This window comes from Hylobates moloch, unplaced genomic scaffold (assembly GCF_009828535.3).
Source record: "Hylobates moloch isolate HMO894 unplaced genomic scaffold, HMol_V3 SCAFFOLD_13, whole genome shotgun sequence".
NCBI lineage: Eukaryota > Metazoa > Chordata > Mammalia > Primates > Hylobatidae > Hylobates > Hylobates moloch.
Window position 1 is genome coordinate 89064854 of NW_026652288.1, and position 25133 is coordinate 89089986.

The window sequence follows — 25133 nt, forward strand, 5'->3', positions numbered from 1 at the left end:
GCTCGCTGAAGCTTTGAACTCCCGGGCTCAAGCAATCCTCTCGCCCTAGTCTCCAGAGTAGCTAGGCGGCATGCACTACCATATCCAGATAATTTTAAATTTTTTTGTAAAGACGGGGTCTCCCTGTGTTGCCCAGGCTGGTCCTGAACTCCTGGCCTCAAGCGATCCTCCCGCTTGGACCTCCCAAAGTGCTGGGATTACAGGTGTGAGCCACCATGCCCAACCTGTCACATATTATTCTTTAAAATATTTTTTAAAATAATTTAAAAACAGAAATAATCATTCTTAGCTCAAGGCCAAAAAAAAAAAAAAAAAAGGCAGTTTTCCCACCTGCTTCCCCTTTTCCTCACCTCCCCTCCCCGCCCCACACACAAGACTGGATTTGGCCCTAGTTCCATAGTGTGCTGACATCTGCATTATCTCACTGGGTTAATAGGGCTTTTCTAAATGATCAGATATACTGTGATTATATTGTCAAGTGAATGGGAAAGAGTTTTCCCACTAGCTTAGTTTCCCACCCTCTGCCACTGAGGCTGATGGGGTTTTAGTCAATCGTTTCTAAGGTTAAAAGTAGGCACTGCATGTCTAGACTCTAGACAAGGATCAATTACAAGGAGAGGCAGCAATCTTAAGGGTTTGAGCGCTGGAGTGTCCTGATCAGGTTTGGGCGTTTTCACAGATGAAGCTCCCTTGATCAAGAGTGGCAAAGGGACAGAGCAACAAGTTGTTGCAGTAATCTGGGGATAAAGGAAGGTGATCTGGACTAGGCTGGTAGAAATAGGGGACTGAGACAGGCTGTTTTTAGGATGCATATTTAGCATTGGGTGCTTGCTTGAATGACGATTGATTAGCTGTTTTAAATACCTCTCACAGGATAAAAGAAACTGATTTTTTTTTTTTTTTTTTTTTTTTTTTTTTTTTTTTTGAGACAGAGTCTTGCTCTGTCGCCCAGGCTGGAGTGCAGTGGCGCAATCTCGGCTCACTGCAACGCCTCCTGGGTTCAAGCGATTCTCCTGCCTCAGCCTCTTGAGTAGCTGGGACTACAGGTGCGTGCCACCACTCCCGGCTAATTTTCTCATTTTTAGTAGAGACAGGGTTTCACTATGTTGGCCAGGCTGGTCTCAAACTCCTGACCTCGTGATCTGCCCGCCTTAGCCTACCAAAGTGCTGGGATTACACGCGTGAGCCACCACGCCCGGCCTGAAAATTTTTTTTTTTTTTAAAAGAAATGGGTAAGTTTTAAAAGTTTTTAAAGCGCTACCTAGGTTTAGCTGGGATAATGCATCATTTCATTCTTCTTTTACTTATTAATAACCATTTTAAAAATTGGAAGATCCTATCAATCTGTCTGATTTACTGATTCCCCTATTCCAAAGTGGAGCGCAAAATTTTTATTTTTTCAACATAAAAGTTAGTTTAAAATACTTTTTCTTCAGAAAAAAAACAAAGATCCGCATTCCCCACAGTCACTGGACAGGAATCTCGGCGTGGAGAAACCCGTTCCATTTCCAGAGGTCTACCTTCCCCTACCCGGGTTCCCGCCGCTCCTCAGCGCCCAGACGCACCTCCTAGACCCGCCCCCATGCTTCTTCCAGCCTTCCTCCTTCTTCTCCCACTGCCTCCGCCCATTCCCTCGCCCACCCGGGAAGCTCCGCCCCTCCAGCTCCGCAACCCAACTCCTTCTGTCTTGCTGTCGCTTTCCTCTTTCCCCGCCCCCATAGCTGCCTTCGATTGGCTAAACCTGCTGGGCCGCGGCGGGGATGCGGCGCAGCCGCATTCTGATTGGCTAGACTTAGGCCTGAACCCTCGTGATTGGCTGATAGAAGGAGCCAGCAAGTGTGGCTGAGCTCCGGGGTGTGTGGACGCCGCTTTGTTGCCTGAGGGGGGTGGTGGTGGAAGTTAAGGGAGTCAGGGGCTGTCGCTTCTCGGGACTCGCAGTCGCAGCCACTGCAGTCACTTCGCCAGTTAGCCCTTAGGGTAGGAGTCGCGCCGGCAGCAGCCATGAGCGGCGGCGTGTACGGGGGAGGTGAGTGAGTGCGGCCGGACGAGAGAGCGCGCCTTTTCGGCGTGTGGGGTTTGTAACCGCCGCTCCCAGCCCTCCCCTCCCCGGCGTTCCCTTCCGGTCTCCCCCTCTCGGGACCCCGGCCTCCCCGCCCCGTCCCCGCCCCGCGCTCTGCCCGCCCCTGGAGCCCACCCGGCTCGCCGTGCTCTTCGGGCGCCCTGGAGTGGCGGCTTTCTGTGGCCTCTTCCTGCCTCTGTCCCTGGAGGAGCAGGGTTTTGGGGTGCGCGCTCGGTTCTCTAGGGAGCCTCGGGCTGGGCGTTAGGCTTAGTCTAGCCGGCCGCCGGGCCCCAGCTTGGGTGACCGTCCCAGGGTCGCATCTCCCCGGGTGCCTCCTGGACTCAGCTGTGTCGGGGCGCGTGTGCGCGCGCTTAAACTTGGAAGGTCCCGGCGGTTTGCAAGCGTGGACGGAGGGTTCCCAGAGTGTCCCATAGGTGGCAAAGCGAGCCTCAAGCCGTAGAACTGACTAGGGAAGCGGCGGCCACTTAGGGTACTGCCTCCTCCCCGTCTGCGCCCCATGCGCGAGCTGCCTCACCTTTCAGTAACTCCTGCGGGTTTGTTGGCTGCGGAGTCTCCAGAGTGACTTGTGGGCGGGTCTGTTTGAGATCAATTCAGGAGCACGTGTAATTTAAGGATGCCCAGAAAGTTTGCTGGGGGTCGTAGGCGTGTTATTTTTTCACTTTCCTTGATTAGACTGTGGTGCGGTAGAAAAATTACCAGGTGCCGGGGGTTACAGACCTGGGTTGGAATATCCGCCTCACTCTTTATTAAGCGTTTTGGTCTTGGGCAATTTACGTAACTTTCCAACTTCAGGCCTCATTTATGGAATAATTCCTAGCCGATGGGGGTGGGCGTGAAGGTTAAATGAAATAATGCTACATTTGCCACTTAAAGTCTGGTCCATGGACCAGCAGTGTCAGCATCACCTGCAAGCCTGTTAGAAATGCAGGATCTCACGCGTCATTCAAAATCTACTGATTTAGAGCCTCCATTTTTGCGAGATCTGCGGGTTAATGGAAACACTGATACATATAATTCATGTGTTGGGTTGTGTTTGATGAGTTAGAGACCCAGAAAACAAATCCAGACTATTACTATGGTTACTGTGTCTAGTAGTGATGCTGTTTCTATAAAGGATGTCATTTTACAGGTAGGAAACAACAAAAATAAGATTTTTCCTTCATGTTCCCCAAGAAATTCACATCACCCCTAAACTTGGAAGGAGAAAAACATTGAAATCCTCAAAAAAGAAAAAATCCTTTTTAGTAGAGTAGAGGTTCAATTCTTGAGGATTTTTATACACTAGAAATTGCATCCTAGGTTTTAAACATCCAGAGCTCTGTGGTTCTATTAAGCCTCCTGCCTCCCATTGCCACTCTCCTACTTTGGGTTCATGGGGCTTGATTGTTAGTGAAGCAGGGTACAGGAATTAGATGTATCTCCCATCCTGGAAGAGGAACAGATGTAAAATTCTAAGAATTTAGAGTCTTAAATTAAAATTCCACCATATCCAGTTTACTAAACTAATTAGGACAGGAAAATGAGCTGATATGTGGGATTTTTTCTATTTCAAAAAAATATTTTTTGAGTACTTGCTATGTGGCAGGTATAGGCTCTTGTGATCAAGAAGCTCAGTCTTGTAGATGAGTCCGTTAGGTAAATAGATACCGTATTCACTGATTCTTAGTTGTACATTTTTTCCCACATTTAAACTAAGCTGAAGTTGGAATATGTCTTTTTTTTTTTTTTTTTAAATAGAGACGAGTCTTGAACTCCTGAGCTCAGGCAGTCCTCCCACCTCAGCCTCCCAAAGTGCTAGCATTACAGGTTTGAGCCACTGCCCCCAGTCAGAATATGTCTTAACAGTGCTGGCGTGGCAGAGTTTAATTGCCATATTATTTTGTTAGTGATGCAGGAAATAGTGGTGCATCATGTAGTTGATAGCATCTTATATTGATCAGAAATGGTAACTGTAATTCAATGAGACGTTCGTTGATACCAATATGTAGAAGGGGCCAGGTGTGGTGTAATCCCAACACCTTGGGAGGCCGAGGCGGGCGGATTGCTTGAGGCTAGGAGTTCAAGACCAGCTTGGCCAACATGACAAAACCCTGTCCTACTAAAAATACAAAAATTAGCTGGGCGTGGTGGCGCATGCCTGGAGTCCCAGCTACTGGGGAGGCTGAGGCACAAGAGTCACTTGAACTTGAAACTGCACTCCAGCCTGGGTGACAGAGCAAGACTCTATCCTAAAAAAAAAAAAAAACAACAAACATATATATATGTCATATATATGTCATATATATGTCATATATGTCATATATATATATATATATAGTGCAAAGGTAGCTCAGAGAATAAAGTTATTGATTCCGTGTGGTGGAGTCAAGAGACTTTACAATAGAGGTAATGGGGATGATGGAGGAGGAGTGGAAAGGGACAGCATATGCGAAGGTTAGCTGAGTGAGAGTATGTGGTGTGTTCAGGAGATGACATATTACCCAGTAAGTTAGTGTATGAGGCAGGAAGTGAGACTGCTACCAGATTTTGCTACACCTTGAATTTCAACTGGCTAGAGTGATTTAAATTTTATCAAATTTAAATTGGGTCCTAATCAGTATGACTGATGCTTTTAAGAGAAAATTCAGGCCAGACGCAGTGGCTCACACCTGTTAAGCCCAACACTTTGGGAGGCAGAGGCGGGCAGATCACGAGGTCAGGAGATCAAGACCATCCTGGCCAACATGGTGAAATCCCAACTCTACCCAAAATACAAAAAATTAGCTGGGCATGGCGGTGCACACCTGTAGTCCCAGCTACTCTGGAGGCCAAGGCAGGAGAATTGCTTGCACCCGGGAGGCGGAGGCTGCAATGAGCTGAGATCGTGCTATTGCCCTCCAGCCTGGGTGACAGAGCAAGTCTCCGTCTCAAAAAAAAAAAAAAAAAAAAAACAATAACAATAACAACAAAAAAACAGAGAAAATTCAGACTTGGACTTGTACAGAGGGAAGGCCATGTGAAGACAGAGGAGGAGATGGCCATCTACACACAGAGACAGATCTCAGAAGAAACCAACTCTGCTGACACTTAGATCTACCTCCAGCCTCTAGAACTGTGAGAAAACTAATTTCTGTTGTTTAAGCCACACAGACTGTGGTACTTTATTATGGCAGCCCTACAAACTAATGCACACAGTTTAGGAAATTATGAATCCCTTCTTAGAATGTTTTTAAATTTTTATAAAAGAAACCAATTATAATAAAATATAGTTCTACCGTGGAAACTTTGGGAAGGCCACAAACCCATGTTAGGAGCCCCTTCCCTAATTTACCCTTTCCTGGGTAACATATTCTACTCCTATAGCTTCAACTTCTACCTAAATACTGATCTCAAATCTCTCTCTCTCTCTCTCTCAAGCTCTAACCAGTGTCTACATCTGTATCCTGAACTTTTTACTGTACATCAACACAATTGCATCTGATGTCTCATGGGTATCTCAAATTCAACACATCTGAAGCATTGCCTAACACATTGCTGACCACCAGTCCGCATTGGCAAAAACCTGAGAGTTGTGAACACCTCCATCTTTCAAGTTCTGCCAAATATTTCTCCTAAGTGTTTCTCAAATTCCCTCCTTTTTAATACCATTGCCACTGCCTTCAATCAAGCTCTTATCTCAACAGGGAAACTACAATTCCCCACAGATATTGTGCCTCCACCTCTTTGCCTCTTAAATCCACCTTTCCAACTGCTGCACTGTAATCTTTCAATACTGTAACTGTCCCTTCTGGTTGTCTTGTATTTCACCTATATCTTTGCAAATAATTCCCTTTAATAAGTAAACTGAAATTACCCAGTTTTAGTGTACCATTTAACTGATTGAACCTCTACTTAAATACGGTGTATGACTTGTTATATTTTAATTAAATGATTCTTTAAGGTGTATTTGAAACTAGATTCAAGTGAGTAATAATATGAATATAATTGGGCTGAGTGCAGTGGCTCATGCCTGCAGCACTTTGGGATGCTGAGGCAGAGGATTGCTTGAGCCCTGGAGTTTGAGTCCAGCCTGGGCAACACAGTGAGACCTTATGTCTACAAAAAAATTTAAAAAATTAGCTGGGTGTGGTGACATGCATTGTAGTCCCAGCTACTTGTAAGACTGAGGTGGGAGGATTGCTTGAGCCTAGGAGGTTGAGGCTGCAGTGAGCTGTGATTTTCATATGGTACTTTTGCAAGCTGTTAATGCTAATTATCTTTAATCTTTTCAGATGAAGTTGGAGCCCTTGTTTTTGACATTGGATCCTATACTGTGAGAGCTGGTTATGCTGGTGAGGACTGCCCCAAGGTAAGTGTAATGTTAGAGTTAATTGGATATGTAGAGCCATTCATGTAAATTAAATTCATGCAGAAATTCTGATTCAAAACAAAATAGAATAAAATACATTAGTTGGGGAAAAAATGCCTCCTTGATGAAAGGTGAAACTTGTATATCATGTTGCTGACTCTTACAGGTGGATTTTCCTACAGCTATTGGTATGATGGTAGAAAGAGACGACGGAAGCACATTAATGGAAATAGATGGCGATAAAGGCAAACAAGGCGGTCCCACCTACTACATAGATACTAATGCTCTGCGTGTTCCGAGGGAGAATATGGAGGCCATTTCACCTTTAAAAAATGGGATGGGTATGATGTTTTCCCCATGGAATTGATTATGGAGTGTACATGTTATATTTTAGATATAAAGCAGTAGCTTCTTATAAGTTGAACATCAACCATGGTTTTTTTGTTTTGTTTTGTTTTTTATTCCACAAACTGATTTCCAGACACTGAGAATACAAAGATGCATAAGAAATGTTCCTTTTCCTTAAAAGCTTACAGTTAGGGGAAATAGATGTATATATACAAATAATGGAATACAGTGGGATAAGTGCTATAATATAGGTATATGCAGTGAGCAATGAAATTAGAGAGAGGAGGTGTTTGACTCTGGTGTTGGGAGTCAGTGATGGTTTTCACAAAGGAGGTAACTTGTGATGAATCTTGATCAATGAATAAGAATTAGCTTGGCTGACAAAGCTGGATAAAGCAAAGGGACCAGCATGTGTGAAGGGATGGAATTGTGAAAGAAACTTATGTGCTTAAAAATGTAATACAATTAAGTATAGTTGCAGCATTGGGCTCATTAAGGTCAGTATCAGGAAAGGTAGGCAGAGAGCAGTAGCAGGAAAGGTAGGCAGGGAACAGTCATAAAAGGGCTTGTAAACCATCCCAGGGTTGTATTAAGCTAGTGACTGAAGGATAACCCCAAAGGAATTTAAACAGATGTGATGGTAAGAGTCCAGATGAGAAATGAAAAAGGTTTAAACTATTATATAATGCTGGTAGAGATTCTGAAGGGACTTTCCGGGTAACCAGGAGACAGATGGTACTAAATGATCGAGGGAGTGAAAGCAAGAGATAAGTTGAGAAAGTTTCCTAGATTTTTGGTTGGGGTAACTCTGAACAGAGAGTACCATGCATTGAGATAGGAATAGAAAGGGAAGGAGCAAGTTTTATGGTTTTAAAAGGCATGGTTGGCCATGTGTGGTGGCTTGCGCCTGTATAATCCCAGCACTTTGGGAGGCTGAGACTGCAGGTGGATTGCTTGAGTCTAGGAGTTTGAGACCAGCCTGAGCAACATGGTGAAACCCCATCTCTACTAAAAATACAAAAATTTGCCAGGTGTGGTGATGTGTACCACCTGTAATCCCAGCTACTCGGGAGGCTGAGGCACGAGAATCACTTGAACCCAGGATGCAGAGGTTGCAACTGAGATCCCATGACTGCACACCAACCTGGGTGACAGAGTGAGACTGTCTCAAAAAAAAAAAAAGCAAGCTTATTAGGGATAGCCAAAATCACTCTCAGGTTCAATTATTCACCAGCAAGACTCACTCACAGGACTCAGCATATGGTTGTATTCACAGCTAAGATTTATTGTACTGAAGATTCAGATACAAAACAAAATCGACAAAGGGAAAAGGGACAGGGATGATGAAGTCCAGATGCAAGCTTTGGAGAGTCTTCTCACAGTGCAGTCACACAGGATGTGCTTAATCCCTCCAGCAACAAGTTATAACCTGTGTTACCTTCCAGGAGAACTCTGAGACTCAGTACCTAAGGATTTTACAGAGGGGTGGTTATGTAGGTACCATCTACCTGGCATGTAACAAAATTTTAGATTCTCAGAAGGAAAGCAAGTGTTCAGAACAAACCACACTGTATAAACAGTGTAGGTGTAGCGAGCTACTCTTACCATTTAGGGACAAGTTTTATATGAACATAGGGAACTGTTTGCCAGTCATGTTTCCAGACACCAGCTAAGAGTCAGCCTTATAAGCAGGCCTTTCTCAGGCTTGCAGTGTTAACTCTTTCATGAGTAGTAAGTAAAGGATTTTACAGAGGGCTGATTATGTAGGTACCATCTACCTGGCATGTAACAAAATTTTACATGTTCTAAGCACTGAGTTCAAAGTGCTTAGAATATCCAGGTGATAATTCAGTAAACAGGGGAATAAAAGGTTATAAGAAAGATTTTAAGACATGGAGTTGCATTTTATAACTCTGAAAAAATTTGGAATATGAGAAGAGGGTTGAAGATGGAGTTCCTAGCAAAAACTTGTTGTATATTTTAACCAATAGAGAATAAAAGGTACCCTTGAAGGAGAATGAAAGGGAACAATTAGGGATGTAGGAAAAAAATCAGGAGAAGAACAAGAAAAGAAAAAGTTTCTGGAAGCATAAAATTCCAGTTTTTCTCAGTGTTTTCTGTTGTGACATTGAAAGCTTTACAGTAAGAAAGAAGTTAAAAAAATCCAGGTGGGCCTGTGGAAATATATAATTAATGACATTTTTTCTTTGGGCTGTGACAGAAAAGTTTGTAAACTCTTGTGTAGGCAATGCTGTCATAATTTAGAGAAGTCAGATGAGATTAAAAATGTTAAGTATCCACGAATTTGCCTAGTAGAAGATCATTAGTGGCTGGGGGCAGTGGCTCACGCCCGTAATCCCAGCACTTTGGAGGCCAAGGTGGGCGGATCACCTGAGGTCAGGAGTTCGAGACCAGCCTGGCCAACATGGTGAAACCCTGTCTCTACTAAAAATGCAAAAATTAGTTGGATATGGTGGCGGCCACCTGTAATCCCAGCTACTTGGGAGCCTGAGGCAGGAGAATTGCTTGACCCCAGGAGGCGGAGGTTGCAGTGAGCTGAGATTGCGCCATTGCGCTCCAGTCTGGGCGTCAGAGCAAGACTCCATCTCAAAAAAAAAAAAGAAAAAAGAAGGTCATTAGTGACTTATGTCAGTAGTTTTAATAAAATGTTTAGGTGGAAGCCAAATTGAAGACAGATGCGCTTCTTTGAATTTTTAACATGTCTTTTAGTCTTTTTCCAAATAGACTGTAAATTTTTTTGAGTATCGGATCTAGACCATACAATTCTTTCTTTTTTTTTTTTAAATCCAGCTGTAGTATCATCAGAAGGCCATACAATTCTTCTGTACTTCCTATTATCATTCTGATCGCATTCTGAGCCTCTAATAAGTATTCATTGAATTGAATAACATTTACTTCATATTTTAGGTCTGTTAGATTAATTACATTTGGGACAGGTCTGGGGGCTGGAGGGACCAAAAAGAAGTTCTATATATCTAGAAGGCAAAGGTAATCTCTATATAAAAGTACTGTGGTATGAAGTTGATCTGTAAAATCAGTAGGTTCTGTATACTAAAGTATTAATTGTTAAGTCATGGAAAGAATTTCTCAAAAGATGCTGTATTCATCTTCAACTATGCATTGTTTCCAAGTTACTAATCTTATATTCTAGTTGAAGACTGGGATAGTTTCCAGGCTATTTTGGATCATACCTACAAAATGCATGTCAAATCAGAAGCCAGTCTCCATCCTGTTCTCATGTCAGAGGCACCGGTGAGATAAAGATTTTCTTTTTCATGTTTCTCTAGTTGTTTTTTTTTTCTTTTTTTCCTTAGTTTTCTACTCATTTGATGAATATTTTTCTTTAAAGAGGCATAGAAATTCATATTCTGAATTTGAAAATTAGGGAAAAGAATTAATTTTTTAATACTATTGTAACTTTTATTTTACTATTCCAATAAATAAAATATCCAGAGAACAACAAAACACCCTAATGGATTCTTGTGGTTATTTATGTATTTCTAGGGATTTGTTTAACATTTTATTTACTAGGACTCCTTCTCATTTTGAATTATGAATCATTTCTTGTGCCCCAAGAGCAGCGTGTATCTACTTTTATCCAAGTTTCCAAGAGAGAATTGAGATGTTGAACAAGGGCTGGAAATTTCTGGACCAAAGTCTCTTGTGAAATACATTTGGTACATAGACAAAAAGGTCCCAGAAAGCAAGCATAATGGTCATAAATTATCAGTATCTTATTATTACTAACTTGTAGTATTCTTTTATGAGTACCAACTATAAGTGGGAGAATTTGGTGGTCTAAAATTCGTACTTAGGATTTGGATTACAATATTTACTCTTTAGATTTAATAATATGTTTATAAGAATCCTGATTTCCTCATATGTGGAAAAGTCTGTAATTTCTAAAATTTATAGAAGCAATTTTATTATTAAAGAATTTTAATTCTTATCTGATTGATTTATTAAATTTAATCTACATCTAAAGAAATATTATAGAGGTTTTGTTTTTTATTTTTGTGAGCTATTATTATGAAAGATGATTTCCCATGGTATTTTATTCTGTTCTTAATGTTTTATATCTTTGTTAATATAGTGCTAGATTTTATCTGGAGATAAAAACAACTTTTTAATTCTTAATAACTTGCATTTCTTTTTCCCCTCTTCTCAAGTGGAATACTAGAGCAAAGAGAGAGAAACTGACAGAGTTAATGTTTGAACACTACAACATCCCTGCATTCTTCCTTTGCAAAACTGCAGTTTTGACAGCGTATCCTTGAAAGAGTAATACCTTTCCTCTTGAAGTATATATGATACTACTGAATGTGATAACTCTGGGAGAAGACATAAGCCAATTATTGCTTGTTCAGAAGTTTTTTTCCCTTTTCTCTTGCTTTTTAGCTATTCATCTTTTAGTATTTCTTATTAGAACTGATGATACACCAGAAGGTATGAGGGAAATAAAGTAACACTCAAATTCTGAGTGTTAAGACATTTTTGTTTTTGTTTTTAAGAAGGGGCATGTGGATAGAAGGCAATGTTTTAACCAGTTGGTTAGATGAATTGAAAGATTGCCATTTTAAAATTTCCCTCCCTTCCAATATCATAGAAAACTGGAAATTGGCTGTAAATTCATTCTCCTTCAAATTTAGTCAGTCATCAAATCCTACTTATTCTTCCCTGCTATTTGCTTCTCTCTGTCCCACTGACACAGCATTAGGATGAAGCTATTTCCAGGGTTACTGAAGCACATCCTCTTGTCTGCCCATTCTTTACACTGTTGCTCTAATAATCTATTTTTATTTATTTATTTATTTGGTAGAGATGGAGTTTTGCCATGTTGCCCAGGCTGCTCTCGAACTCCTGGACTTAAGCGATCTGCTTGCCTCAGTCTCCCAAAGTGCTGGGATTACAGGCATGAGCCACCATGCTCAGCCTCTAATAATCTTTCTAAAGTGCTAGTCTGCTTTAAGCCAGAATCGTCTTCTACATTTCTTCCTTTATTTTATTTTCAGACCGTACTAAGGTACTTGCAGTTCTCTGACCTGGCTGTGTTCTCTTGCCTCTTGGTCTTCCCACATGCTCCTACTATTGCCCGTTCCCTTCCCCAGATTTTACTATTGAGTATCTCAGGAATAGGTTTCTCTTTTACACCACCACCTTCCCTGGGACATCCTGAGCTTTTCTTTTTACAGCTTTATTGATCATCTACTTCACTAAACAGGATAACCTTCAGGGAAAAGGCAGTTTTGGTGCAACATTATGTGTCTACTGTGTTAAAGGAATTTTAGTGCCAGGTGAGCAGCCTCCCTGTTTTCCTCCCTCCCTCCTTATTAAGCACCAGACTTAGTAGACACCTAATAGATGCTCAGTAAATATTTGATGAATGAGTGAATGTCCCTGCTCCTAAACATCAGTTTAGTATATTCAGGTAGTATAGGCCTTCTGCAGCATAGAACTGTGGAAAATGGGATCTGCCAGTGTTCACCAACTGTGGAATTCACCTGGAATAGTTTTCCCGCTCATTGAGTTGGAGGAGATAGGAAGTGCCACGTGGCTGCCAAACTGCTGAAACAGCTCTTCAATGCTTTGTGAGAATGGTTATAGTCCCTAGCTCAATTGTCACAACCTCCCACTGTTCTTACCAAGTTTCTGTATATTTTGTTAAATAAATGCATCTCAGTTTGCTGTAAGCTCTTTGATCAGTCTCCAGAGACTTTTAGTGATTATGTTAATTTTGACCAGCTTAATAGTAGCTGTTTCTAGGGTAAAGGTTTCCCTGAGTTCCTGATACTTCCATTCTGGAATTCCTGCCTCTTGCTATTTGTTTTTAAGCCAGAAATATTATTTTATACCAATTTTTATCCCTAGATTCACTGTAATACATTTTTAACTATAAGGTACATGTTTAAGAAATAGTTTGTGAAACATTATAAGAGCCTGCACTTTACAATAAACATTATTTTAGCGGCCTTGATACTTTCTTTTCCTTAATGTTTTAAACTAGATTTGCTAATGGTCGTTCTACTGGGCTGATTTTGGACAGTGGAGCCACTCATACCACTGCAATTCCAGTCCACGATGGCTATGTCCTTCAACAAGGTAAATGTATTTAACCAGGATACACTGAGATGATTTTAGATGCCATGAGGATGTACATAATGAAATAAAATGATGAGTAGCACTACTAAAGCATATCAGTTTCTGAATAAGATTTTAAGTATGTTAAAAATCTTTAGTATATAATGTATATTTAAAACTGATGCATGGCTTTATTTATGTGTTGAAGGATAGTTCAGTTCATTCTACCTGAAAAAGTTATTCACATAAACACACCCACAGAGGAAATTCGTTCTAGGAAGTTTGGACTTACTGCTCTCTTAGCCTTGTTTCATCTGTTTCATAGGCATTGTGAAATCCCCTCTTGCTGGAGACTTTATTACTATGCAATGCAGAGAACTCTTCCAAGAAATGAATATTGAATTGGTTCCTCCATACATGATTGCATCAAAAGTAAGTAATTATTGAATTTTCTTTGTAGAACTTACTTCTAGCTCCCCCACCCCTATGAAATGAACTCTGTTAACCTAGCATCTCTTGGTACTCTCAGGAAGCTGTTCGTGAAGGATCTCCAGCAAACTGGAAAAGAAAAGAGAAGTTGCCTCAGGTTACGAGGTCTTGGCACAATTATATGTGTAATGTAAGTAACCCTCATTCTCTTTACAAAAATGTTACAGGCTTTTTGCATGAGTATTAAAAAAAGTTATATATAGGCTGTAAATCCTTGAGTAAAATATGGGCACTTTATATTTTCAAGCTCTTTTTTTTTTTATTACTAAATATATTTTGAAGATTAAATAGAACATGATCTCAGGGTCACACTCTATATTTTTAATGATATTTTACTAACAAAAGAGCCTTGCTGTGAGAGGCATGCTTTTCATATTTGCCAAACAGATATCTCTACAAATTACTACATATTCACTTGGATTACTGTGGTGAGACCTGGAAGGAATTTTGGTTTTATGCTATTCTGAACATTTTTGGCTTAGGATTTGCAGAGGCCTACTAGTATGTCTCAGTTATGTTCTGTTTCCTAGCATTAGTCAGCAGTATCAAAAATGTGTTTTTGTTCAGAACAAGGAACCCATGAGAGATTCTCTCTACTAAAAACCCATCTCTGAACGTATGGCTTACTGATGGGAAAGAGGTTAGTAAAACAACCTGACACCACAGATACGCCTTAATTTCTTTAAAAAAAAAAAAAAAAAACTTATTTTAGGTTCAGGGGTACATGTGCAGGTTTGTTATATAGGTAAACTCGTGTCACAGAAGTTTGTTGTACAGATTATTGTCCCCCAGGTACTAAGCCTAGCACCCAATAGTTATTTTTTTCTGCTCCATTCCCTCGTCCCTCAGTGAGTTCCCACTGTCTGTTGTTCCCTTCTTTGTGTCCATGTGTTCTCATCATCTAGCTCCCACTTGTGAGAACGTGCTGTATTTGGTTTTCTGTTCCTGCATTAGCTTGCTAAGGATAATGGCCTCCAGCTCCATCCCTGTTCCTTCAAAGGACATGATCTCATTCTTTTTTTTTTTTTTTTTCACTTCATAATATTCCATGGTCTGTATGTACCACATTTTCTTAATCCAGTCTTCCACTGATGGGCATTTAAGTTGATTCCATGTCTTTGCTATTGTGAATAGTGGTGCAGTGAACATACGCATACATGTGTCTTTATGATAGACTGATTTATATTCCTTTGGGTATATACCCAGTAATGAGATTGCCGGGTCAAGTGGTAGTTCTGGACCAGGCATGGTGGCTCACGCCTGTAATTTGAGAGGCTGAGGTGGGTGGATCCCTTGAGCTCAGGAGTTAGAGACCAGCCTGGGAAACATGGCAAAACCCTGTCTCTACAAAAACAGAAAAATTAGCTAAGTGGGGCCGGGTGTGGTGGCTCACGCTTGTAATCCCAGCACTTGGGGAGGCCGAGGTGGGTGGATTACCTGAGGTCAGGAGTTCGAGACCAGCCTGGCCAACATAGTGAAACCCTGTCTCTAAAAATATAAAAAAATCAGCTGGGTGTGGTGATGGGTACCTGTAATCCCAGCTACTTGGGAGGCTGAGGCAGGAGAATTGCTTGAACCCAGGAGATGGATGTTGCAGTGAGCCAACACGGTGCCACCGCACTCCTGCCTGGGCAACAGAGTGAGAATCCATCTCAAAAAAAGAAAAAAAGAAAAATTAGCTAAGTGTGAGGGTGTGCACCTTTAGTCCCAGCTATGTGGGAGACTGACGTGGGAGAATCACCTGAGCCCTGGGAGGTCGAGGCTGCAGTGAGCTGTGATTGCACCAGTGCCCTCTAGCCTGGGTAACAGAGTGAGAACCCATCTCAAAAAAGAAAAAAACAAATGGTAGTTCTGTTTTTAGCTCTTTGAGGAATTGCCACACGGCTTTCAACAATGGTTGAACTAATTTACATTCTCACCAAAAGTGAATAAACGTTCACTTTTCTCTGCAGCCATGTCAGCAGCATCTGTTACTTATTTTTCTCGAGACAGTCTTGCTTTGTCGCCCAGGCTGGAGCACAGTGGTGCAGTCTCGGCTCACTGCAACCTCCGTCTCCCGGGTTCAAGCTATTCTACCTCAGCCTCCCGAGTAGCTGGGACTACAGGCGCATGCCACCATGCCTGGCTAATTTTTGTATTCTTAGTTGGCCAGGCTGGTCTCGAACCCTTGACCTTGTGATCCACCCGCCTCAGCCTCCCAAAGTGCTGGGATTACAGGCGTGAGCCACCGTGCCCGGCCCTATTTTTTCACTTTTTAATAATAAATAATAGCCATTCTGACTGGTGTGAGATGGTGTATCATTGTGGTTTTGATTTTCATTTATCTGATGGTCAGTGATATTGAGCCTTTTTTCATATGCTGTTGGCCGCATGTATGTTTTTTTTGAAGTGTCTGTTAGTGTTCTTTGCCCACTTTTTAATGAGGCTTTTTTTTTTGTTCCTTATAGAAGCTGGATATTAGACCTTTGTTAGATACATAGTTTGCAAATATTTTCTCCTGTTCTGTCTGTTGATAGAAATTAATGTGTATCCAGCAAAAGAAACTAAGAGTAAAATTATGAGAGGGATCATATCTATCTGACAGGTTTTAAGAAAATTATTTATATCATATATATATATATATATTTTAAAGACAGGGTTGGCCGGGCACAGTGGCTCATGCCTGTAATCCCAGCACTTTGGGAGGCCGAGGCAGCAGATCACTTGAGGCAAAGAGTTCAAGACTATCCTGGCCAACATGGTGAAAACCCGTCTCTACTAAAAATAAAAAAATTAGCTGAGTGTGGTGCTGAGTGCCTGTAATCCCAGCTACTTGGGAGGCTGAGGCAGAAGAATTGCTTGAACACGGGAGGTAGAGGTTGCATTGAGCCAAGATTGTGCCACTGCATTCCAGCCTGAATGACAGAGCAAGACTCTGTCTCAAAAAATAAATAAATAAATAAATAAAGACAGGGTCTCTCTCTGTCACCCAGGCTGGAGTGCAGTGGTGCAATTGTAGTTCACTGCAGCCTCAAACATCTGGGCTCCCCCTGCCTCAGCCTCCTAAGTAGGGAGGACTACAGGTGCATGCCACCATGCCCGGCTAATTTATTTTTTATTTTTATAGAGACAGTGTCTTGCTATGTTGACCAGGCTGGTCTTGAACTCCTGGCCTCAAGCAATCCTCCTGTCTCGGCCTCTCAAAGTGCTGAGATTACAGGCATGAGCCACTGCACCCAGCTCTATCTGACAGTTTTTGCACCTAAAGATAAAGATTTTGTCTGTGTGTACATATAATATATGAGGAAAAATTAGGATGATTTGTCATTTTTCCTAGATATTAGGCAAGATTTTTCCAGAGGTCGTGTTAGTTCACAGCATTTTATTAAACTGTTTTATACTATGTACAGTCATTAAAAGTTGCACAAAATGTGATGTATATGCACATGTGTATATGTAGGTAATGAAATCTTGCTTCTAATCTAGCTTATTTTTAAGGAGAAAGTGGTGTTCTGAAATTGGTTTTGTTATGCAGGACTGTGGTGCAGGGGTTCCTGCCCCTGCAGTTGTTTATCTCTCGCTTCATAACTGTTGTAACTTAAATGTGTGTAATTTAGCTTCTAATGCAAATGTTTAGAATTAGGTTTCTTGATACTCAGAATCCTTGTTAGGTACATTTATACTCTTGAAATGATTTACCCATCTAGAAACATGGTCCAATTTCATTCTGAAAAGTATTTAAAATATGTTATAAAAGTATCGATTACAAAGATAAATCTCAACCTTGTTTGTTACTTTTTTCTTTTACTCATAGTGTGTTATCCAGGATTTTCAAGCTTCGGTACTTCAAGTGTCAGATTCAACTTATGATGAACAGTATGTTTTCTTATTTAAATTGTATACTTTATAAATGAGGAAAGGATTTGTTTTAAAAATATAGAAAGTACTTAATTGAATGTTTAAAATATTCTTACTCCCCATTTTTTATGTTGATAATTCCCTAGTAGTTAATTTTGAAGAGAATTATTTTTGTCTTTTGTGTAATATGGTTTAATATGTTTTCAGAGTGGCTGCACAGATGCCAACTGTTCATTATGAATTCCCCAATGGCTACAATTGTGATTTTGGTGCAGAGCGGCTAAAGATTCCAGAAGGATTATTTGACCCTTCCAATGTAAAGGTATAAAAGCTTATTTCATAATTAGTCTGGCTTTTCCTATATAGGTAAAGAGCTTTTGTGGCTAAAATGTTTTGGATATGCTTTACTGTATGAAGAACTTCCATGTGACTACTTGTTTTCTTTTGTTGTAGGGGTTATCAGGAAACACAATGTTAGGAGTCAGTCATGTTGTCACCACAAGTGTTGGGATGTGTGATATTGATATCAGACCAGTAAGTGCCAGTCTCCTGTTATGGTTTAAAGGTATCTTTTAGGGGACTGAAATGCCCCCAAATCATTGTTAGATTGACAGTGACCTAATGGTTGTCAGTGTCATTGACTTTGAAGTTCATTTTATACCAGTATATGTAAAAAGATGAAGTACTAGAAAAGGAAAAATGTGCAACTCTAGAGCTATGGTGTCCAGTTTTGTAGCTACCTGCCACATGTGGCAATTTAAATTAATAAAAACATAAAACTCAATTCTTCAGTTGTAGTAGCCTCATTATAAATGTGGCTAGTGGCTGCTGCATCAGACAGTGCAGATATAGAACATTTGCATCATCACAGAAAGTTCTTGTAGACAGTGCTGTGCTAGAGATTTCCTGAAATGTGGCAAACCAAAATATGTGTTGTTGGTGATTTTCTTACAGATAGCACAACTTCTACTTTTATTTTTCAGGAAGGTGTGGTTTAAATTATATGAGTAACTTTCACATGAAGTTTATTTTAAATGACCTTCATATTTTTTGTGCTTTGTCAGGTTTTAAATACTAACTCCATTTATATACTTCACTCATTATTATCAGTGATAGGTTCTTGGAGACTGCAACTTTAACTGAAATGATGTACAGTAGGTCCTTGAAGGACATTGTTTCAGGAAAAAAATTGGTTTTGTTACATGTCATTTTGCTGAAAGTCAGTTTCCAAGGTCATATTGATGACATTAAATGAGGACTTACTTTATCTTATTGAAACCCAATTCAGCTTATCAACCACATACTGCCTAGATTTTGAGTAAATTAATTTGCTTAAAGCATAGTGCTAATAGCTACTATGTTGTTCAAAAAAGGCTTTGAGTGGCTATGGAAATCATACTTTATTTTACCTTTATTTCACCTGGTAACCTAGTAGGCATGTGATGTTTCTAGGACAATAGTAGTATAAGTTTGGGATTTTTTAGCCCAAATACAATTCCACCTTTGGGGGAAGGTAATTGAATTGAAGTATATTTGTTGCAACAGTGATAACTTTGTTTTTAGTGAAGTTTCTCGTTTTAACTAGTGAGATACTTTTGCATTCCATTTTCTGCTTCAAAATTTAGATGATTTAGACATTTGAAATGTTTTAAAAATAGGAACTTACCCACTAAAACAGGTTGACACTTAACTTTCTGATGCATACATGCAAATTCAAAGTAAATACACTCCTTATAAAAGTAATTTATTTTTATTTGGGAAGGCCTTAGCATGTGTGTTTTGGAAAAGCTCCCATGTGCTTCTGATGCTTACCTCTGCAAAAGAGAAAGGTAGCAATAATTTTGGCAAGGAATATGTTCAGAGTTTATCATTGTCTTTCGTAATCATAAAATAATTGTGTAATTTTGAATATCCTAACTTACAGATAAGCATTCTTTTTCAAAATATTTGTAATTTTAATTTTTGGCTGGTGGTTGCTATTAATATTTCCAGATGAGCATTCTAAGATAAAGTCATTATAAAATGTACTTCTAATTAAATATTGGCAGCTATCTGCCAAAAAAAAAATTATGATTTTTAGAATTATTCCTTTAAGTCAGTGGTTCTTAAAACTTTGTGCACATTAAAATAATCTTGGGAGTTAAAACCATGCCTGCCAGGCACATTGGCATGTAGTCCCAGCTACTTGGGAGCCTGAAGCAGGATTGTTTTGAACCCAGGAGTTTGAGGCTGTAGTACACTATGACTGTGCCTGTGAATAGCCACTGCATTCCAATGTAGGCAATATAACGAGACCCCGTCTCTAAAAGTAACCTTGCCTGGATCCCATCCCCGGACATTTTTATTTAATTGACCCTAGGAATTTGTGTTTTAAAAGCTCCTTAGATGAGTTGAATGTATAGCCAGGATGGAGAATTGATGGATTAAGCTATTAGGTCTATATAATAGTAAAACATTTCCAAAAAACGAAAGTGAAAATTGTAGTAGAGCACATGGTTATATTTGTAGTTGTATTTAAAACTTTTGGAAACATGTGGAACTGACTGATTTTTCTTGTATTTTTATCCTAGGGTCTCTATGGCAGTGTAATAGTGGCAGGAGGAAACACACTAATACAGAGTTTTACTGACAGGTTGAATAGAGAGCTGTCTCAGAAAACTCCTCCAGTAAGTTCTGTTTGTTCTTTAATGGTATTCTTCAGTCATATATTTCCTCACTGATGGTGTAATTTTGTAGATAAGGGTTCATTTTTCAATAGATACATGATATTTTGTGTGTGCCTGGTATAGTATCACTGAAGTTAATATCCTTTAACCAAGTTTTCCTAGTTGACATCTATTAGTTTCTCTTAAATTATTTGAATCTCATTTATTAACTTAATATTTAAATATGTATAGTCTGCTAGGCACTAGTCCCTGCACACCAAGGGCTCAGTCTACTAGGATGGTTAGACATGCAGCAAATGGTGACTGTAACATGCTCAACAATTCAGTACGTCATGAACGAGGTGCTGTCGGGAACAGCAAGAAGCCACTACTTAACTCTATAGGAGTATCAGAGGATAGCCTCATGAAGAAGCTATAGTTTGAATGAATAGTTCAACTCATTGCTAATTTATGAAAGGATATCTAGATGGAGGGAATAAAACCATTTACAAAAATACTAAGAGAAGATGGGTATGTTCCAGTAATTCAGAGTAGTTGGCTTCTAGTCTTTACATAAGTGGGGAAAGCAATATGGCTAGAAAGATGGATTAGTTTTCTAGAGCTGCCATAACAAAGTACATGTTAGTGGCTTAAAACAACAGAAATTTATTGTCTTACAGTTCTTGAGGCTAGAAGCCTCAAGGTGTCAGTGGAGCTATGCTGAATCTCTAGGGGAAAATACTTCCTTCTTCACAGGATAAAATCTAGCAGTGGACTGATGAGCCCATATGTTTGTTTTAAAAAGATCAGTGGGTATACTATAATAACTTTTAAAAGAATAGAAAAACTCGGTTTGAGAAGGTAATTTATATAGTACTTCGATAACAGAATGACAGTTACAATTTTTTAACTTTAAAATTTCTATCAGCTGGGCACGGTGGCTCACGCCTACAATTCCAGCACTTTGGGAGGCTGAGGCAAATGGATTACGAGGTCAGGAGACCAGCCTGGCCAACATGGTGAAACCCCGTCTTTACTAAGAATACAAAAATTAGCTGGGCCTGGTGGCGGGCGCCTCTAATTCCAGCTACTCGGAAGGCTGATGCAGGAGAATTGCTTGAACCTGGGAGGCGGAGGTTGCGGTGAGCCGAGATTGCGCCACTGCGCTCCAGCCTGGGCGACAGAGCGAGACTCCATCTCAAAAAAAAAAAAAGAAAAATACAAAAATTAGCCGGACATGGTGGCACATGCCTGTAATCCTAGCTACTTGGGAGGCTGAGGCAGGAGAATTGCTTGAACCCAGGGGAGGTTGCAGTGAGCCGAGATCATGCCACTGCACTCCAGTCTGGGTGACAAAGCAAGACTCTGGCTCAGGGGAAAAAAAAAAAAAAAAAACTTGAAGTGGTTTTTTTGTAAGGTGTTCTGCACTAAAGATTAAATTTAAAAAACATTAGTGGTTATATATGCCCTAACAGTATCTATAAATCTGTATATTTAATAGTCTTTTCGCTTCCCATATAAAAGAATGTTTTACATATGCCACATTTCTATAATTAAAAGTGATATCTAAATATATAGGCACACAGTTGACATCTGCCTTGTATTTTCTAAATTCTTGGAGATCTAGGGCATACCTGAATTATAATACTAATCATTAGATCCACTGATTGATTGATTTGAGATTTATTTATTTATTCACTTGAGACGGAGTCTTGCTCTTGTCCCCCAGGCTGGAGCGCAGTGGCGCGGTATCGGCTCACTGCAACCTCCGCCTCCTGAGTTCAAGCGATTATCCTACCTCAGCTTCCCAAGTAGCCGGGATTACAGGCATGTTCCACCACACCGGCTAATTTTTTTAGTAGAGACGGGGTTTCTCCATGCTGATCAGGCTGGTCTCAAACTCCCGACCTCAGGTGATCCACCCGCCTCGGCCTCCCAAAGTGCCAGGATTACAGGCGTGAGCCACCGCACTGGCCTATAATACTAATGATTAGATTTCATAGAAAGTCCCTGAATAATGAATACAGATAAGCATGACTCAAGGTGTGGTCAAGGCCAGTTAGAAACTATCCTTGTCCTTTAGGAGGTGATAACAATCTACGAAAGAACAGGGAAAAAATTCTATTTAATAGTTACCAATCTTTCTCACCTACAAAAACCCACTTTACCCTATCCCCAGTACCTTCCACCCACCCATATCCCATACTATGCCCACCCCTGCTGTACACATACTTATTTCACTTTGAAAAGCTCAAAAAATGTGTTCATTTATAGAATAATAGGAAGATGTCAACAACTTGAGAACTATCCCCAGAGGCAGATTCCTTGGTAAGAGAAAGAAAAAAACCTCTTGATATAGGAAGTGAGATAGGGGATCGTACTGTGCAATAAAGTTATGTGTTACCAAGAGAAAATGAGAGTCAGAACAGAAGCACTAATTTGGAAGGAAAGTAGTATGAATAAAAAACTAACCTGAAATCTGATGGATGCGTTTTTATTTGGAACGGTTGGGGTGAACTAAGGAGGGATTAGGATAGCAGGAAAGCCTAGAAAAGAAGCAGTTAGAAGGATGGGGAGGACTACAGAAAGGGAGACAGATTGGGATGATAATTAGGTTGGTGTTGGATGAAATGAAATAATAAAGACTTAGCACAGCACCAGATTTATAGTGTTAGGTGTGGATTTGCTATTTTAGGATGGAAATTGTGAATGCTATACTTCAGTATGCAGTTTTTTAAAGTTTGTATATTTTCCATCATATAATTGCATATTAAAAGCCATAATCAAAGTACTTTAAAAGTCTATATATTAGTCTAACCTATGCTTGTTATCTTAGCTATTTCAAAATTACCATATTTTAATCAGTGTTTGAACCACAGGGAGCCATTAAGAAGTCTGTCAAAATTGAATTTCCTGGCTGGGTGCAGTGGCTTATGCATGTAATCCCAGCACTTTGGGAGGCTGAGATGGGTGGATTGCTTGAGTGCAAAAGTTGAAGACCAGCCTGGACAATATGGCGAGCAAAACCCTGTCTCTATTTAAAAAAAAAAAAGAAAAAAGAATTTCCTAAGTTGAGTCACAAGATTTGATTGTACTAATGCATATTCTTCTATTTCAGAGCATGCGGTTGAAATTGATTGCAAATAATACAACAGTGGAACGGAGGTTTAGCTCATGGATTGGCGGCTCCATTCTAGCCTCTTTGGTTAGTTGATGAGCTACTCTGCAAAAGTGTTCTTACTGAATTATACTAGTAAAAATACAAAAAATAATTCCAGTGCTTCATTTATCTTTGCATTTTATAACTGTCAAATGAGTGGAGGACCTAATAGAATAACCAATTTTATGTGTTCTGATATAACAAAATGCCTCTTTGCCTAATTAGTGGACATTTTCCAGCCTAATTTCAATGTCCCCTCTCAGAGGTGGAAATATGTTAATGTATGCATGCCTTTTCTAATAATACCCCCCACTGGCACTGGTCAGGGCTTGTCTGGAGTGCATTTAAAATTAAAACATTCCTTCTCAAGTTCTGGTCATTCCCCAGTCTACAGTGAGGTCTAGGAAGTCAGGAATTGGTCTTGGAGCAAATGGTGAAGTCATGGTGCTGGCTGTAAGATGTTGCTTGGACTACCATCTGCCTTGAATAAGGACAAAAAGTCCTTGTACTTTTCTGCATCCTGGACTTAGAGCATTTCTCCCTTTATATACAGTTTATATACTTATATATATATATACAGTATATATACATATATACACACACATATATACTGTATATATACAGTTTATATACATATATATATATATATACTGTATATAAAGGGGCGGATGCCCTTTACCTCAGAGCAACAAAAGTAAATGTCATTCAATAGTCAGTCAAGCCTTCTGACAATTTCTGTTATTGCCTTAGGTTGGCATCAAACCATCACACCTAAACCCTCAGTCTTGCCAGATATTTTCTAAATCCTGTACAATGTAACAGATACAGAAGGACTTGGTATTCTTTTTAACCATAAAGGCAAGGCTAAATAGTGTTTGGATGGTTCTAGAGGAGGGCAGAAATAATCGAGTACTATTTTGGGGGACGGGACTCTTAAGTGAATTATTCAAAGTTTAGGAGTTATGAAAATAAGATATTAAAAGAAAAAAAGGCTGGTGCAGTGGCTCACACCTATAATTCCAGCACTTTGGGAGGCTGAGGCAGGAGGATCACAGGTGCCCAGGAGTATAAGACCAGCCTGGGCAACATAGTGTGAGATCCCATCTCTACAACAATTAAAATTAGGCCAGGTGGCACGCCCCTGGAGTCCCAGGCTGAGATGGGAGGATCCCTTGAACCAAGGAGTTCGAGGTTGTTGTGAGCTACGATCATGCCATTGCACTCCAGCCTGGCTGACAGAGCAAGACCCTCTCTCAAAAAAATAAATTAAAAAAAGCCATTTCTAGCAAGAAGTAAGGCATAATTATATAAATTTCTTTCCATTTTACAGGGTACCTTTCAACAGATGTGGATTTCCAAGCAAGAATATGAAGAAGGAGGGAAGCAGTGTGTAGAAAGAAAATGCCCTTGAGAAAGAGTTCCCAAGCTTCTACCTTCCTTTTGTCACCTTACGTTTCATAGCTTTAGTATACTCAGGAAAAGAATGACCATCTTTTGTAGAATGTTTATACATTTTTGCATATTTCAATTTCCACTTAAATTTTTTAAAGCTTTAACTGGCTCTATAAATTAAGATAAGTTTGTGCTTTCCTTGAAATGCACTTATTCTTATTACAAGCATTTTATAATTTTGTATAAATGTCTATTTTCTCTAAATATTTTGCTTTCAGTAAAATGCTTTCCAACTCTGTTTAGTGTATTAATTACCAGTGGATTGGTAGAATTGCTTTTTATTGACCAGTAAAAGTTACTGCCTATTCTTTTTACCTTAGGCTTATAGAATCAAATAAAAATTAGCCATTCCAGAAATATATTTTGGACTGTTGTGCACTGTGATTACTACTTTAAGGACTAAATGTATTTCTGATTATTTTGAATCAAAGTACTCACTGTTTATTAACAGCAGTACCCACATCCTCTTCATATCCTATTAACAACAGAGTTAAAACTGTTATTCAAATTCAAAAACTATGGTATTGTCTTTGCTGTGGCAGTTACCATCACCCTTACACTCTAAGGTAGCAGGTGACATTTAAAGCCTGCTTAAATGTCAGAATTTATAAAGTGAGAATTTAATCTGAACTTTATACCGATTTTTAGAAGCAAATTAGCTTCTACCAAATTAGCTAATTAGCATGCCATATTCAC

The 25133-nt window shown here is 39.8% G+C and overlaps 1 protein-coding gene across 4 annotated transcripts; it reads left to right on the forward strand.

Annotated features, from left to right (window-relative positions):
- The first annotated feature begins 1834 nt into the window (after positions 1–1834).
- Positions 1835–24796, forward strand: ACTL6A (actin like 6A). 4 transcript variants are annotated; one of them, XM_032174036.2, is made up of 14 exons: positions 1835–2026; positions 6331–6407; positions 6574–6748; positions 9928–10028; positions 10946–11043; positions 12781–12875; positions 13180–13286; positions 13384–13473; positions 17137–17198; positions 17388–17502; positions 17634–17714; positions 19751–19846; positions 22944–23030; positions 24316–24796. In XM_032174036.2, the coding sequence occupies exons 1-14, from the start codon at positions 2002–2004 to the stop codon at positions 24394–24396; spliced, it is 1290 nt and encodes a 429-aa protein (XP_032029927.1). In that variant the 5' UTR covers positions 1835–2001; the 3' UTR covers positions 24397–24796. The 4 variants fall into 4 exon arrangements, with proteins under 4 accessions (XP_032029927.1, XP_058282605.1, XP_058282606.1 ...); XM_058426622.1 differs by lacking the exon at positions 1835–2026 and adding an exon at positions 2199–2282; XM_058426623.1 differs by lacking the exon at positions 1835–2026 and adding an exon at positions 2499–2549.
- The last annotated feature ends 337 nt before the right edge of the window (positions 24797–25133 follow it).

Coding starts and splice junctions, on each gene's coding strand:
- ACTL6A (XM_032174036.2), top strand. CDS start 2,002: ATGAGCGGCGGCGTGTACGGGGGAG. Junction 11,044..12,780: donor AAAACTGCAGTTTTGACAGC/GTATCCTTGAAA, acceptor GTTTTAAACTAG/ATTTGCTAATGGTCGTTCTA. Junction 19,847..22,943: donor TGTCTCAGAAAACTCCTCCA/GTAAGTTCTGTT, acceptor CTTCTATTTCAG/AGCATGCGGTTGAAATTGAT.